The sequence below is a fragment of the Capsella rubella genome, unplaced genomic scaffold, assembly GCF_000375325.1.
Source record: "Capsella rubella cultivar Monte Gargano unplaced genomic scaffold, Caprub1_0 scaffold_1, whole genome shotgun sequence".
Taxonomy (NCBI): Eukaryota; Viridiplantae; Streptophyta; class Magnoliopsida; order Brassicales; family Brassicaceae; genus Capsella; species Capsella rubella.
Genome location: NW_006238923.1, coordinates 1,052,887 through 1,066,398, shown reverse-complemented (window position 1 = coordinate 1,066,398; position 13,512 = coordinate 1,052,887). Strand labels below are relative to the sequence as shown.

The 13,512-nt window shown below is 37.3% G+C and overlaps 4 protein-coding genes and 5 non-coding genes across 12 annotated transcripts; 2 read left to right on the top strand and 7 right to left on the bottom strand.

Annotated features, from left to right (window-relative positions):
• The first annotated feature begins 215 nt into the window (after positions 1–215).
• LOC17898445 (vacuolar protein sorting-associated protein 2 homolog 3) lies at positions 216–2,571 on the top strand. Its single transcript, XM_006305552.2, has 11 exons — positions 216–477; positions 688–732; positions 945–979; positions 1,068–1,118; positions 1,213–1,317; positions 1,461–1,532; positions 1,705–1,776; positions 1,860–1,940; positions 2,032–2,067; positions 2,166–2,221; positions 2,302–2,571. Exons 1-11 carry the CDS (start codon positions 444–446, stop codon positions 2,345–2,347), a joined length of 633 nt encoding a protein of 210 aa, XP_006305614.1. The 5' UTR covers positions 216–443; the 3' UTR covers positions 2,348–2,571.
• Positions 2,572–2,682: 111 nt separating this feature from the next.
• LOC17897020 (coumaroyl-CoA:anthocyanidin 3-O-glucoside-6''-O-coumaroyltransferase 1) lies at positions 2,683–5,001 on the top strand. The gene has a single exon (XM_006304530.2). It carries the CDS (start codon positions 2,997–2,999, stop codon positions 4,395–4,397), a length of 1,401 nt encoding a protein of 466 aa, XP_006304592.1. The 5' UTR covers positions 2,683–2,996; the 3' UTR covers positions 4,398–5,001.
• LOC111828765 lies at positions 4,651–4,760 on the bottom strand. The gene has a single exon (XR_002832526.1). It is a non-coding gene; the product is annotated as a small nucleolar RNA snoR97 (small nucleolar RNA).
• Positions 4,832–4,949, bottom strand: LOC111828822. Its single transcript, XR_002832582.1, has one exon. It is a non-coding gene; the product is annotated as a small nucleolar RNA Z278 (small nucleolar RNA).
• LOC111828818 lies at positions 4,992–5,085 on the bottom strand. The gene has a single exon (XR_002832578.1). It is a non-coding gene; the product is annotated as a small nucleolar RNA Z223 (small nucleolar RNA).
• Positions 5,086–5,142: 57 nt separating this feature from the next.
• LOC111828779 lies at positions 5,143–5,241 on the bottom strand. The gene has a single exon (XR_002832540.1). It is a non-coding gene; the product is annotated as a small nucleolar RNA U36a (small nucleolar RNA).
• Positions 5,242–5,281: 40 nt separating this feature from the next.
• LOC111828786 lies at positions 5,282–5,430 on the bottom strand. The gene has a single exon (XR_002832547.1). It is a non-coding gene; the product is annotated as a small nucleolar RNA snoR134 (small nucleolar RNA).
• A 292-nt stretch (positions 5,431–5,722) lies between these two features.
• Positions 5,723–9,400, bottom strand: LOC17900574 (casein kinase 1-like protein 9). Its single transcript, XM_023789861.1, has 15 exons — positions 9,106–9,400; positions 8,711–8,814; positions 8,585–8,625; positions 8,355–8,424; positions 8,126–8,274; positions 7,945–8,040; positions 7,719–7,789; positions 7,575–7,636; positions 7,425–7,488; positions 7,221–7,305; positions 7,017–7,143; positions 6,851–6,936; positions 6,709–6,760; positions 6,496–6,626; positions 5,723–6,231 (listed from the first exon to the last, which is right to left on the bottom strand). Exons 2-15 carry the CDS (start codon positions 8,784–8,786, stop codon positions 5,941–5,943), a joined length of 1,401 nt encoding a protein of 466 aa, XP_023645629.1. The 5' UTR covers positions 8,787–8,814; positions 9,106–9,400; the 3' UTR covers positions 5,723–5,940.
• A 449-nt stretch (positions 9,401–9,849) lies between these two features.
• Positions 9,850–13,444, bottom strand: LOC17900716 (serine/threonine-protein kinase tricorner). Of its 4 annotated transcripts, XM_023789962.1 has the most exons (14): positions 13,369–13,444; positions 13,203–13,263; positions 12,714–13,046; positions 12,358–12,616; positions 12,022–12,263; positions 11,709–11,934; positions 11,504–11,583; positions 11,320–11,404; positions 11,093–11,224; positions 10,840–10,953; positions 10,678–10,725; positions 10,444–10,528; positions 10,271–10,327; positions 9,850–10,180 (listed from the first exon to the last, which is right to left on the bottom strand). In XM_023789962.1, the coding sequence occupies exons 3-14, from the start codon at positions 12,986–12,988 to the stop codon at positions 10,074–10,076; spliced, it is 1,710 nt and encodes a 569-aa protein (XP_023645730.1). In that variant the 5' UTR covers positions 12,989–13,046; positions 13,203–13,263; positions 13,369–13,444; the 3' UTR covers positions 9,850–10,073. The 4 variants fall into 4 exon arrangements, with proteins under 4 accessions (XP_023645730.1, XP_023645731.1, XP_023645729.1 ...); XM_023789963.1 differs by lacking the exon at positions 13,369–13,444 and having other exon boundaries at positions 12,714–13,060; positions 13,203–13,352; XM_023789961.1 differs by lacking the exon at positions 13,369–13,444 and having other exon boundaries at positions 13,203–13,352.
• Positions 13,445–13,512: the final 68 nt, after the last annotated feature.

Here is a 13,512-nt window from a genome sequence, read left to right as displayed (position 1 = left end):
ACTCATCTCATCACTCATCAGCCGTTTCCTTTTTTTTTCACTTTGACCACACGGGTCACGGGTCAACCACAGATATGTTTTGAGCCGCTTAATTACTATTTTCCTTTTCTTTTTTTGTTTTTTTACTTTTTTTCCTTTTTTCCCTTTACATTACACATATGACAAATAAATAAATCATTATATGTACAACCATTATAGGACAAGTCCGAAATTTATCAGAAACAAACTCACAAATCATAATAGAAACGGGGAAATAAGAATATTACGTAATTGGTAAGAGAAAATAAAAACCTCCAAAATTTGCTGAGATCCTTTGTAGCCTAATCTCTCTCGTTTCTCTCCGTGCTGCTCTGAAGAAGCTTTCAGACCCATCATCTTCAACCAGGATTCCCCAGTTTCCAGAGACCAGAGCTAAATTACAAAATTAAGGAAAGAGATCAAACATGAACATCTTCACCAAGAAACCTAATCCGAGAGGTTTGATTTCCAGCTTCTCTTTTATATCTCACGGGGATTTGTGTTTTCTCCAGATTGATTCACCTAGACGGGTTTTGATCATCATCTGTGTTTCTTCGGTTCGCTTAATGTTGACTTGTTCTGTAATTTTGTGGCGCGATCGTGATCATATATATCTCTTCTTATGTCAGAAACTGAATGTATCGTTTGTTTTTTTTTGACAAATTGCAGAAGTGCTTCGGGAGAGTAAGAGAGAGATGACACAAGCTACCAGAGGTATTTCTTTGTTCTATGACTATTTATTGCCTTGAAGATTTTATTACTGAGAATCAATCTATACCTGTTTGATTTTTATGGCTTGATTGAAAAGTTACCACTAACTTCCATGGCACCATCATAGATATATTGCTCAAAGTTTGAATTGCTATGTTACAAATTATTCTAGTTCCCCCCTCTTTACCTGTGTTTGTCTCTCCTTGCTGTTTCAGGAATCGAAAAGGAAATCGGATCTCTTCAATCAGAAGTATGAGTGTGGCCTAATTATGTGTATTTCATTCACTCTCTTCTTTCAAAGGGATACATCTTTAAACGTTTTCTTTCATGTATGATAGGAGAAGAAGCTTGTTCTCGAGATAAAAAGAACTGCTAAAACTGGGAATGAGGTATTTCCAGCATCCTTTTTCAGGTTTTGTACTCGAGAATCTTGTGTCTGTAATAGCATCTAGTTCTAACTGTTTATCTTTTGCTTTTATGCAGGGAGCCACTAAGATTCTTGCTCGGCAATTGATCCGGCTTAGGCAACAAATAGCCAACTTACAAGGTAGCCGAGCTCAAATGCGAGGCATAGCTACTCATACACAGGTCTCTTCATTAAAACTTCTCTCCTAATTTCATTGTCAAATATCTCTGTTCATAAGCAACCAAGAATATCATATTTCTTGTTTTTAATCTCATACATTAAAAAGTTTCGAGTGTTGAAAAAACTTTTAAAATTTGGTTTTTAGGCTATGCACGCACATACTTCAGTTGCTGCTGGAATGCAAGGTGCCACCAAGGCTATGGCAGCTATGAGCAAGGTCAGGTTTCTATGTAACACAAATCAGATTAGCCCATGTTTATTGATTTGGGTGGATTCCTCAGATTAAGTTTTTGAGGGTCTTCTTGTTGTACGAAGAACATCTATTCAGTCAGGAATTATTAGGAAGAACTTGTTCTATAGTTTAACGGGATGTTTTTTGATAATTCCAGAATATGGATCCAGCAAAACAAGCCAAGGTTATGAGAGAATTTCAAAAGCAGTCTGCGCAAATGGACATGACCGTAAGATCTATCAAAATCTGTCTTTCCTTTAAATCCATGAACACTCGAATAGTCATTCTAACTAATGCATATTGGGAATTCAGACTGAGATGATGTCAGATTCCATAGATGATGCTTTAGACAATGACGAAGCTGAAGACGAAACAGAGGATTTGACAAACCAGGTACATTTCTCGCGTCCTAGCCATTGGATTCCAGTTCTAAAATAAAGACCGTTTCTAAAGGTTTAACAAATCTTCTTGTTTTACTGATTAGGTTCTTGATGAAATTGGCATTGATGTTGCCGCACAGGTTTGTTTATAATTATAACCATCGATGCTCTTTATTGTTATGTGTCTTTGTAGCTTCTCCGTTATTGATTCTCTGTCTTTGTTTTGATCGATCTGCAGTTATCATCCACTCCAAAAAGTAAAATTGGCAGGAAGAATACAGAGGATGTTGGCAGGTACGGTATCCACTAAACACAACTATAACATATCTGTTACCTAAAAAAATCATAATCAAACCTTGATGTTTCTGGTGCAGTTCTGGAATTGATGAACTGGAGAAGCGTTTGGCGGCACTTAGATAGAATGAAGAAGTGCCCATGAGCTTGAAGACGTTTCAGGAACAAAAAAAAACAAGAAAAGTTGTACATTCAATGATACTAATACATACGTCTTCTACAGTTTGATTTCTGGGAAGATTTGTGGATACATAAACAATTAGACAAACATAGTGACTTTTATTTTCCTTACTTTTATCTCCCATCTTTGTTTTTTTATCTGCAATGCCCAAAAAGAACAATTTGTAACTTTTGCTTCGTTTTCTCATACAAAATATTGTGCGCCAAAAACTTTTTTTTTTTTTTTTTTTTTTTTTTCTGTTAAAAGCTTTAATAATTTAAAGAGGACGAATATATTAGCTCAGGAAATAGAAGCTTCCAAAATATATTCGATAAAAAATGGCAAAAAGAATTCGGAGTGAAACACTAACATGTTGAGGGTTTGATTGATGAAAGAGATATCGAGCTCATTACTTAGGCAAAAACACAAAACATTTTTTTTTTAAAACAAACAAATATAATGGTGGTTGACTGGTTGTTGGAGGTTGAGCACATGAGAGCGCGTCTGAGCAAATTACACAACAGAAGCAACATCTTCACTTGCCCGGTGGGTTCAAGATAACACTTCCCTTTATAAAAAAACACAGGAACTCATTTCTTCAAACTTAATCACACAATGGCTCATCTTCAACCTCCTATCATCATTGAGACCACTCACATCTCTCCCCCAAACGGCACCGTTCCATCCACCACTCTTCCTCTCACCTTCTTCGATGCCCCATGGCTCACTCTCCCACTCGCCGAGTCCGTCTTCTTCTTCTCTTACCAAAACTCAACCGACTGTTTCCTCAAAGACTTTATACCGAACCTCAAACAATCACTCTCTGTCACTCTCCAACATTTCTTCCCTTACGCCGGTAAACTAATCATCCCACCTCGGCCTGAGCCTCCCTACTTATGCTACAACGATGGCAAAGACTCTCTTGCTTTCACAGTCGCAGAGTCTAGTGGCATTGATTTCAATGATTTGAAAGCCGATTCTGCTAAAGATATCAGAGTGTTGCATGGCGTCTTGCCCAAGTTACCTCCTCCTCATGTCTCTCCGAAAGGAATTCAGACGCGGCCAACAATGGTGATTCTAGTCACCATCTTCCCTGGAGCCGGAATCTGTATAGGCAACACATCTACACATGTTGCAGGAGATGGTGTAACTTTTACTCATTTCATGAAGTATTGGATGTCATTGACCAAATCCAACAGTGGAGAACGTACAACACTTCTTCTACCCCCTCTACCTATTCACGGCTGCAGAAACATGATCAAGGACCCAGGCGAGGTAGCTGCAGGACATTTGGAGCGATTTTGGAGTCAAAACTCTGGAAAAAACATCTCACATGCCACGCCCAAAAACATGGACAGAGCTACCTTTAAAATGAGCCGTCAACAGATAGACAATCTCAAGCATTGGTTTACAGAGCAGTCTGAGAATCAGTCTCCTGTTTCTACCTTCGTGGTGTCTCTCGCCTTCACTTGGGTGAGCTTGATCAAGACCCTTGTTGAAGAAAGTGAAATAGAGGCCAAGGAGGAAGACGAAGACTTTCACTTGATGATTAATGTGGATTGCAGGAATCGTCTCAACTATGCAGAACCAATACCACAAACATACTTTGGCAACTGTATGGCTCCTGGTATTGTATCAGTCAAAAGACGAGATTTGCTAGGAGACAGAGGCGTTTTGGCTGCTACAAATGCAATAATAGCAAGAATCAAAGATATGTTATCAAGTGATCTATTAAAAACAGCCCCAGGTTGGGGACAAGAAGTACGTAAATGGGTAATGTCCCGTTTTCCAACTTCAGTTGCAGGAGCTCCAAAATTGGGAATGTATGATATGGATTTTGGGTTGGGAAAGCCCTGCAAAATGGAGATTGTGCACATCGAAACAGGAGGTTCTGTTGCATTCTTAGAGTCTAGAGACGGCAGTAATGGAGTTGAGATTGGAATAGCACTAGAGATGAAAAAATTAGATGCGTTTGCTATGATTGTACAACATGGGATCAAGAAATTCGAAATGTAGCAGACCCTTTCTCATCACATAACTAGTTCACCAAATTTAGATTTCAATAATGTATTATTCCCACATTTCTCTTTCCAAGTATATCCATTCCACCCAATGGAATTATCTTGTCGTTTATCTTGAAACTCACGAATAAAGGCAACACCATACTCTAGACAACAAAAAAAAAACTTCGGACAAATTAGAAGAGGGATGATAAAGTGGCATTCTAGACAACAAAACAAAAACTACGGTCAATTTGGAAGAGGGATGATAATGTAGCGTTCTTGTTTAACTCTAGCCTCATGGTAAAAGATGAGACGAAGCTGATGAGAACACTGGAAATTTCTGAGTTTTTTCAGACTACAAGCACTAAGAAATAAGTGCAAGTGTATAGTTTAAACTCAACAGATTTCATTTTTATGAAACCAAGAACACAATATTGTTATGAAAGAGCCTCAGTAAAATCCATTAAAATCATAGAAATTGCAGCTTCTGCCAAGGGGTTCTCCCTGTAAAACAGGGTCTCGACTCCACTGCACCTCATTACGAATGGATTATATCATCATCGACAATTCAAAAAACACTACAAAAGGAAACACTTAAAAGAAACATTCTAGGCTCAGAAAGAATACAGCTTTTTCAATCAAAAATTATCTGAAGCAGAACTGGCGTATCAAGCTGTTACAATTCATCATCACTGCCAATACAAAACTTGTATAACACCCAAAAGAACAAAACTTTGAAGAGGATGAAACAGGGACTTAGGCTCATATTAAGAAATTCAACCATGTATTTTACCTTATATGCTTCATTGACCTAAAGAAGCATCTCAGAAGCGCGGGTAAGTTTATAATCATCGCCCAAAAACACTAAAAACATAAACAACATTGCTAGCAAAAGCGAGGTATAGCCGCTTTTTTGACACAGAAGAGCCTAAGGAATAGGACGAATCTGCAACACAAACGGCAAAAAAACAATATAGCAGGAGCTTTGGGGCTAAGTTCCTCAAGTACTTATTTTGTAATCAGATCAGCCCGGGAGGCTCCTGCTATCCATAATACTCGATACATAAAACCCTAAGCTATTGACTAATCTAAAGATCGATAAACTGTAAGAAACAGAGCTTGGACGAAGATGATCTTAAGTAGCACGCGGCTGGTCGAAACCCTAGCTCTAATCTCCATAACGAAAGGTCAAAAAGGCCCCCATCATTTTATTAAGATTATAGTTTAACGGGCCCAACGTGTATATACGAATCAGCCCACGCACTAATCATTTTATTACGGGTAGATTTTAACGGGCCCAACGTGTATATATATATGAATCAGCCCGCAAATTAATAAATTTAGCCAACGTGTAATGTTTTGTTATAAATTAAGAAAACATTCATAAATTTCTCCGTTTTACACGACAACTCAGCTCCCTCTCTCTTTAAGTGTCATCTAGACTAAAACTGTTTTAAAATATACAATGAAATGTTGTGTAATCTTAACGCAGATTCTCTTACGATGGTTTTGTTGTGTTTGGTTTGTTCGTATATTGACTTTCTTCTTTTCATGTTTCATTTTCGGAGAGAGAGAAGCTCTAAGCTCCTCCTCAATGGATCCTCCCGAGTGTTTCTAGCAGCACGAGAAAAAGTTGACGTCTTAGATACGTTTCCTGATTGGATTCCCTGGCTTGTCGATGCACGGTTACTTCCTGTTCCGACTCCGCCACTCGAAGCAACCAGACGGCTAGCGGATCGACTATCACTTGGTCCACCCGCGGAACTTGGACGAGAACTTGAAGCAATTGCTCTCCTTGATGAGCTTCCGTATCTTGAGGAATTACGTAATCTTTCTGAGTCACCGTGCTGTGCAAATTAGAGCAAAATATAGAGTGAGTCAACCTAGTGAGGGATTCACAAAAGTTTGGGTTTAGGATTTAGAGTTTGGGATCTAGGGATAGGATTAAGGTTTGGGGTAGGGTCTAGTTTAGGGTTTATTGTAAGGTTAGCTTTGGGGTTTAGGGTAGGGTTAGGTTAGGGGTTAAGGTTTCGGGTTCAGTTTCGGTTCAGCCAAACCAGAACAGAATCAAAAATTTGATCTGACAAACCGGATTAAGAATGTTTCTTTACCGAATGCTTGGACAAAGGCCCATCATCAGAGTTTCTTGATGCTGAGCGATCACGAGGAGTAGACGTGGTTGGATGCCTCCTAGAGAAAGCCTCAACCGCACCTGAGAACCGGTTCTCGCGGATTTCCTTTCCTGCATATTGCAAAAGAAATAACCACTAGGCGGGAATTTGGTTTGAGGTTTCACAAAGAAAAAAACAGAGTGAAAAATTTACCAGCAACAGCCCTCTCTGGTTTTTCGAGAGAAGGTCCTGCAGTTGTATGATTCTGAAACGAATATAATTAGTTTACATCTGAACCCTTGAACAGGGAGAAAACTCCAGAACCACTAATAAAGAAAGCAGTATCATAAATTACCCGCGTACGTGAACTAGAACCAGAGCTGGAACCAATATGAGGATACTTCAGAATTGTCCAGTCAAATACATAGTCAAACTGATAACCTGCCATTGAGAATGAATATAAGAAGTTGAATTCCAGAGACAAAGGTTATATGCTTGAATAAGAAATATGCTATCAGAACCTTCTCGAATAAACAAGTCGCGGAATAGCCTCTTGAGGTAAGAGTAATCAGGTTTGTCATCAAACCGTAGAGACCGGCAGTAACGGAAGTACGAAACAAACTCAGACGGTTGATTTTTACACAATACCTGTTTTTCAAATCAATGCTAATTCATCAAAACTTAAAATACTCACAAAACCTGAAGCTAAATGTCAGTTTCGATACCTCTATGGGAGTTGCCACTTTCTTCTCACTAATCCTGTCATACTTCTGCTTCTTTGTCCCAGCTTTTAATCCCTGCCAGGGTAAGCTGTAGGAAATAACATATGAGAAGAAAAATTCAACATTCCTTGGAAAGAGGTACCAGGATTGAGAATGCAGACCACAGAAGAAAGTCTAAAGATTGGTATGAAACGTGTAGAGTCATACCTTCCTTTAAGGAAATACATAAGCACATAACCAAGAGATTCCAAATCATCCCTTCGACTTTGTTCTTTAGAGACACCAGCAAGAAAATTATCTTATCAGATTCGAGTACAAAAAGTTTAGAAGCTTAATCTTAGAGGAAAACATGCTTACCGACTCCAAGGTGAGTGTTCACACTTGCATACCGAGCTGTTCCAGTGAGGTTTTTGTTTTCTCTGCCCCAAAGTTTAATATTTACTATTCAGCTACATATATATATCAACATCAGTAAGGACAGGGAAAAGAAATAACCTTTACCTGTACGGGATATGCCTGTGAGTCTGAAGGTCTCTGTATTTCTTCCCCAGTCCAAAATCGATGATATACACCTGTAAGTACAGAAATAATCAGAAAATAACCATCAAGATTTTCTGAAACCTGACCATAACTATGCTTCCATGATATAGAATCAAAATAAGAAAACAAGTCAAACTTTGCTTCTTCATATCAAAGAGCATCCCAACAATTCTTTCTGAGATGGCACCTGATTTGCTTTGCGCCCAAGGCCCATTAAAAAGTTGTCGGGTTTAATATCACGGTGAAGGAAACCTCTAGTATGCACAAACTCGACTCTGTTTATCTGAAACCATAGGAATAGTTCTCCGTTTATGGATGAAGACATAATATTGAAACCAAATAAACTGCAAGATATGTAATATACTCACCAGCTGATCCGCAAGCATGAGAACGGTTTTTAAAGAGAGTTTCCTGTTGCAGTAGTTAAACAAGTCTTCAAGACTAGGACCTAGAAGGTCAATAACCATTACATTGTATTCTCCTTCAACTCCATACCATTTGAGGTTAGGAACACCAGCTTCAACAAAAGAAAAACAAGTTTAGGATGAAATAAAATGGAACTAGGACACATTTTGACATGAAGAATGGGAGACTTACTTCCTCCTTGAAGCAGCGTATACAACTTTGACTCATAGTGGAGTTGGGGATGCTTAGTTTTCACAGATTCCTGAGGATAAAATTTGAGACACAAAAAAAGAAACAATAAGAAGAATGATATAATACCAAAGAAGCAGAATCAAATGGCCAGAAGAAAGTCACAGCTGACATTAATACTTCACACCAAAATCATCATCAAAGTCTACCATTGTAAAAAAAAAAAAACGTACCAGCTTGACAGCAACTTCTTCTCCGGTTTGAACATTTACACCTGCAAAAAAAGTGATCAAAACAACATAAAAACCTGAATATCTTTACATGGAAGAAGTTGACAAAATCTTGCTGGTGTTATTTACCAAGATAAAGCTCTCCAAATGATCCGCTACCAATTTTCCTCCCAAGTTTAAATTTTCCACCAATGACAAGATCCATAGTTTCTATTTCTCCAACAAATCAATCTCTAAAACAAGAAAAAAAAAAAGAAAAATCCAAACTTTTCAAACCCAGAAATCGAACAAACCCTTGTCTCCAAAACTCGGCCCTGGATTGGTCTTCCAATCCAACATTTAACACCAGAATCAAACCCTCTTTGACGTGACAATCGAATTCGACACCAAACAAGAATAAAGAAAGGAAAAGAAAGGCGAAAGTTTCAAAGATGCATAAGTTTGGTAAGGATGCGCCAAGGGGAAACTAAACAAAACGGAATGATGGAAACCAGAGAATGGGGAAATCAGAAATAGAATCGAACCATGAAAACGATGAATCACGGAACTGTCTGCTTTACAATTGACAGTTCATCATATCATATCCTTAGGGTCCCCCTCCCCCACATTCTCAATTTGTTTAACCAATGAAACCTCCCCTCCTTCCTCCTCCTTGCTTGGATAAGAAATCGAACCAGCTCACACACACACACACACACACACACACACACACACACAAAACAAAACAAGAAGAGAAAGAAAAAACGTAAACTTTTGAGCTGGATTAGACCCAAAAAATATGTCTAATTTTGTTGAACAAGGGAAAGATTCGGTAGTTGTTAATACAACGAAGAAGTTAGGAATAACAAACGAAAACCATAATTACAAAAATAAAATAAAATAAGGAAATGATAGATTTTTTTTTTTGGTGACACTGACATTTGTGTCCGTTGTCTACTTTTTTTTCTTTTTGTTTCCCTCACTCAATTATTTATGACCACATGCGAAACTACTTTAAAAAAAAAGAAAAAAATACTATTTGATAAATAAGTTACAATACGGCATTCATTTGGATTTGCATTCCAATATAAAAATCAGTTGCATACATCAAATTTTGGGCACAACAACAACTGCCCATATGTGTCGTCTACATGGATTTCAAGGTCCCTTTTTTATTTCCCAATCAGGAAATATGAGTCTCATCCGAATCTACCAGACGTTGACGAAACTATATAATAAGTTAATAACTCAGAAATCTATTTTTTTTTTTTACCTTATAAAAAGTGGGGTTAAAAAAAAACAAATACTTGTAATTTGACAATGATTCATCTTTGACGTCCTACCACCTACATGTAATTACATCAGTGTTTTGCTATTACAAATTAGGGTTAACAAACAAATATATATACATATATATATAAAAGAAAATTAGAGAAGAAAAGTTTTACTATTATTTCAGGTTTAGTTTTGTTTATGTATAGTATATAGAGAGAGACATAGAAGAAGGCATAATCTACTCAGACTCTAGACGCCTCAGGTTGGGTTCCATTTCAGGAGGCGTCGGGTTCGACATGCTCCGGTTAATGGTCTGTTGCTCCGAACCAGCAGACGGTTCGCTCTCTGTGACATTTTAACAAACGTAAAAAATTAACCCCGGTTATGTGTTGAATACGAGAACTAAATAGAGTGGAATGAGAGATTTTCACGTACCAAATAGTGACTTAACCGATGGTCTCTTTGGTTTTGTCTCTTTCTTTTTCAGTTCAGCTGGAGGAGTAAAACGTACGTAAACCGGAATGTTAGAAGTTTCTAATCCAATTTATTATCCAAGTATCCAACTTTTTCTAGAAGCTTTTTTAATATTTAGAAATTGAAGAAGATACCTATTCCAGGGACTTGATAATCGTTGACGATTTCAAAGTTTTTGTATGTGTAGCCGACAAAATTTATGTCTTTTGAAGATAACATCTAGCAGAACATGCAAAATAATTCATGGGAAACCGTGTTAAAGTTAACGTTCTGATTACAAAATGTTAAAGTCAAACTATATATACACACTATCTTTATATCATTTTTAATTCAGAAAATGAATTAGTCAAAAAAACTCGAGTACTTACTTTTCTCCATGGTCCTGTTCTAGAGGGTGCTTCAGTTTGATTATCTTCCTAAACATATACATTCAACCAAACATAAAAGAAAATGATCATAGATAGTAGTTTAGATCATGATTAACTTTAAACAAATGTGAAAAAGATTATAAAAAAATAAAATGAAAAAACCTCATCGAAATTCTCGAAGTTTTGAGTATCCAAATCGTCGTTGACCTCAGGAATAAACGCAGCTTCCATTTGGTAAATCTTTTCCCATTCTACACCTTCGAACCAAGGATGTGCCTACATGTGACGATTTTGGGGTGAAATGTATAACTTCAACTTTAACTATTTTGTAATCTTTAGCTCTTTACTATAGAAAACAAAAGAAAAGAAAAAAAAAAAAAAAAAAAAAAAAAAAGAGGAAGAGAAAGATTGATACCTTAATCTGTGAGGCACCAGTAGAGCCTAGTCGTTGGTCAACGCTACACAAGAGCTTACCAACAAGATCCCTCGCCGCTCGTGATAGCCTTGCTTCTTCAGGGAACTTCAAATGCGTTTTCCAATTCACTATCTGTTTTTTTAACATGTACAAAGTGTATAGCTAGTAAATACATAAAAGCTCATTAGAAGAAATTATAAAAAAAAAAAGTCAAAATTTATTTGAACCTTTCTACAAGTAGACATTGGGTCGTCGGCGTAAAAGGGTGGATACCCAACAAGCATCTCGTACATTATAGCTCCTAGTGACCACCTGGTTGCATTATGTATATAAAACCTTCTATATGAATTTGAATGTCTTATATTTATTTTCTTTGTTTACAAATAGAAAACAGACACGTGTGTATGGTACCAGTCACATTCCATGCCGTATCCTTTCTTTAACAAGACTTCAGGTGCAATGTAGTCTGGTGTACCAACGGTTGAGTAAGCCTGTAATTAAGTGTTACACGTTACCAACAGCAAGTGTACTTGGAATATTAGAGATATATTTCGTTATAGAAAAACCAGATTTATCAGTCGGAGCTTGAAACCATACTAATCCAGAGTGTACATACAAGCATTCTTCGATTCTTCTGCCAATGTTGCAACTGTTCTTGCTGCGAGCGTTTAGGAGCGGTTGATGCACTCTCTTCCCTCTCTGAACCTCCTCCGTTACCCGAATATTCTACCGAGAAATCTTCCCCGTCAATAACACTACAATCCAATGGCTTACATAGTCCAAAATCAGACAACCTCAAATGTCCATGTCTATCAAGCAGCAAGTTATCCGGCTTTATGTCCCTGCATGCAACAAAACAACATCTCAGATTAAACACACATCTTTCTTTGTGATCATGAGTAATGACTAATAATTAATTAAGATCCAACCTGTGGATATAGTTGCGTTTATGGATAGATTCGATAGCCAGAACAGCTTCAGCGACATAGAACCTAGCTTCATCTTCACTTAAAGTGTCTTTCCTCATCAGAAGTGTCATCATATCGCCTCCGGGCAAATACTCCATTATCAGGTACAGGTACTCGTTGTCTTGAAAAGAACAGTAAAGCTTCACTATACAGGAACTGTCTACCTCTGCCAATAGATTCCTCTCAGATCTTACATGCTCTACCTACAAAGAAAATAATTTTCAAAAGCTTTCAGATAAAAACAAGCTAGTAAAACCGAAAATGCGGTGTACGTGGAATATAAAATGTACATGTAACCTGCCCTCTGCGAAGCATTTCTGATTTCTTGAGCTTCTTCATAGCAAAAACGTGACCTGTGTTCTTCTCTTTAACAACTCGAACCTCACCAAAAGCACCTTTACCGATCATAGTTAAGAGTTCGAAATCATCAGCACCCATTTTATGCCTTTGGAGTCTCATATACTCTGTTTCTTTCTTCTCAAGAAACTTAATAAGGTTGTTTTGATCTTCTTCACATACATCTGCATCTGCAAGCTTCTTCTCCAGCGTTGTTCGTCTGTTAAATTTAAATTTCATGCATCAAGAATCTAATATCTCTAATGTAGTAACAGAGAAATATAGTGTAAACCGTTAGTAATTAATGTATATAGTACCTTTCTTTCCTCTCGTTGAGGTTCTTCATCTGTTCCTTATAATGATTCTCAATGTACTGTTTGGCTGCGGCGACCTTCTGTTTGGTTGTATTTGAGAGTGCTTCTCCGTCCCCGCCTAGTGGTGGAAGTTTGGCCGTCGTTTCTGTTTCGTTTGCTCCGTCGGGGACGGTGGTTTCTGTCACGCCACCGCCGCAAGTGCTTCCGGAGCGCATATCTTTTTTCGGGGGCCTATCTCGTGGTTGAAACTTGTGAAACCAACTTCTTGCAGAATCCATATTCCTTCTTCTTCTTCTTAAATTTTAAACTCTTTAATTAATCTAAAAAAGGGAAAACCTAAGATTGAAACCCTAAAAAGATATTAGTTGAAACTCAAACGAATTAAAAAATAAATAAAAAATCTAAATTCGAGGATTTTCTGATTGTATATTAAAATTAAGTCTTAATGAAACCCTGGGAAATAAGTTGGTTTAAAGAAAGTATTGAACGTACCTGAGTTCATATCTGAAAAATCAGATAGAAGCGGAAAGATCGGAGAATAAGATACGGTTCCCTGAACAAATTATCGGGAAAAAAAAAAAAAAAACAAGAACAGTGGTTTCAGAAAACGAGAGAAAGAAAGTGGAATGATGGAAAAAAACAGGAAATGTCGGGTTACCGTAGAAGTTTGAAAGCGATTTGATCATATATAGAGAGCACCATATTCTTATTATTTGTTCGTTTTCTTTCTTTTTAAGCAGTTTTCATTTTTGTTTTGGTATATTAATTTTAGTTGTATAGGGAATTGTTTACACTTTAGGTA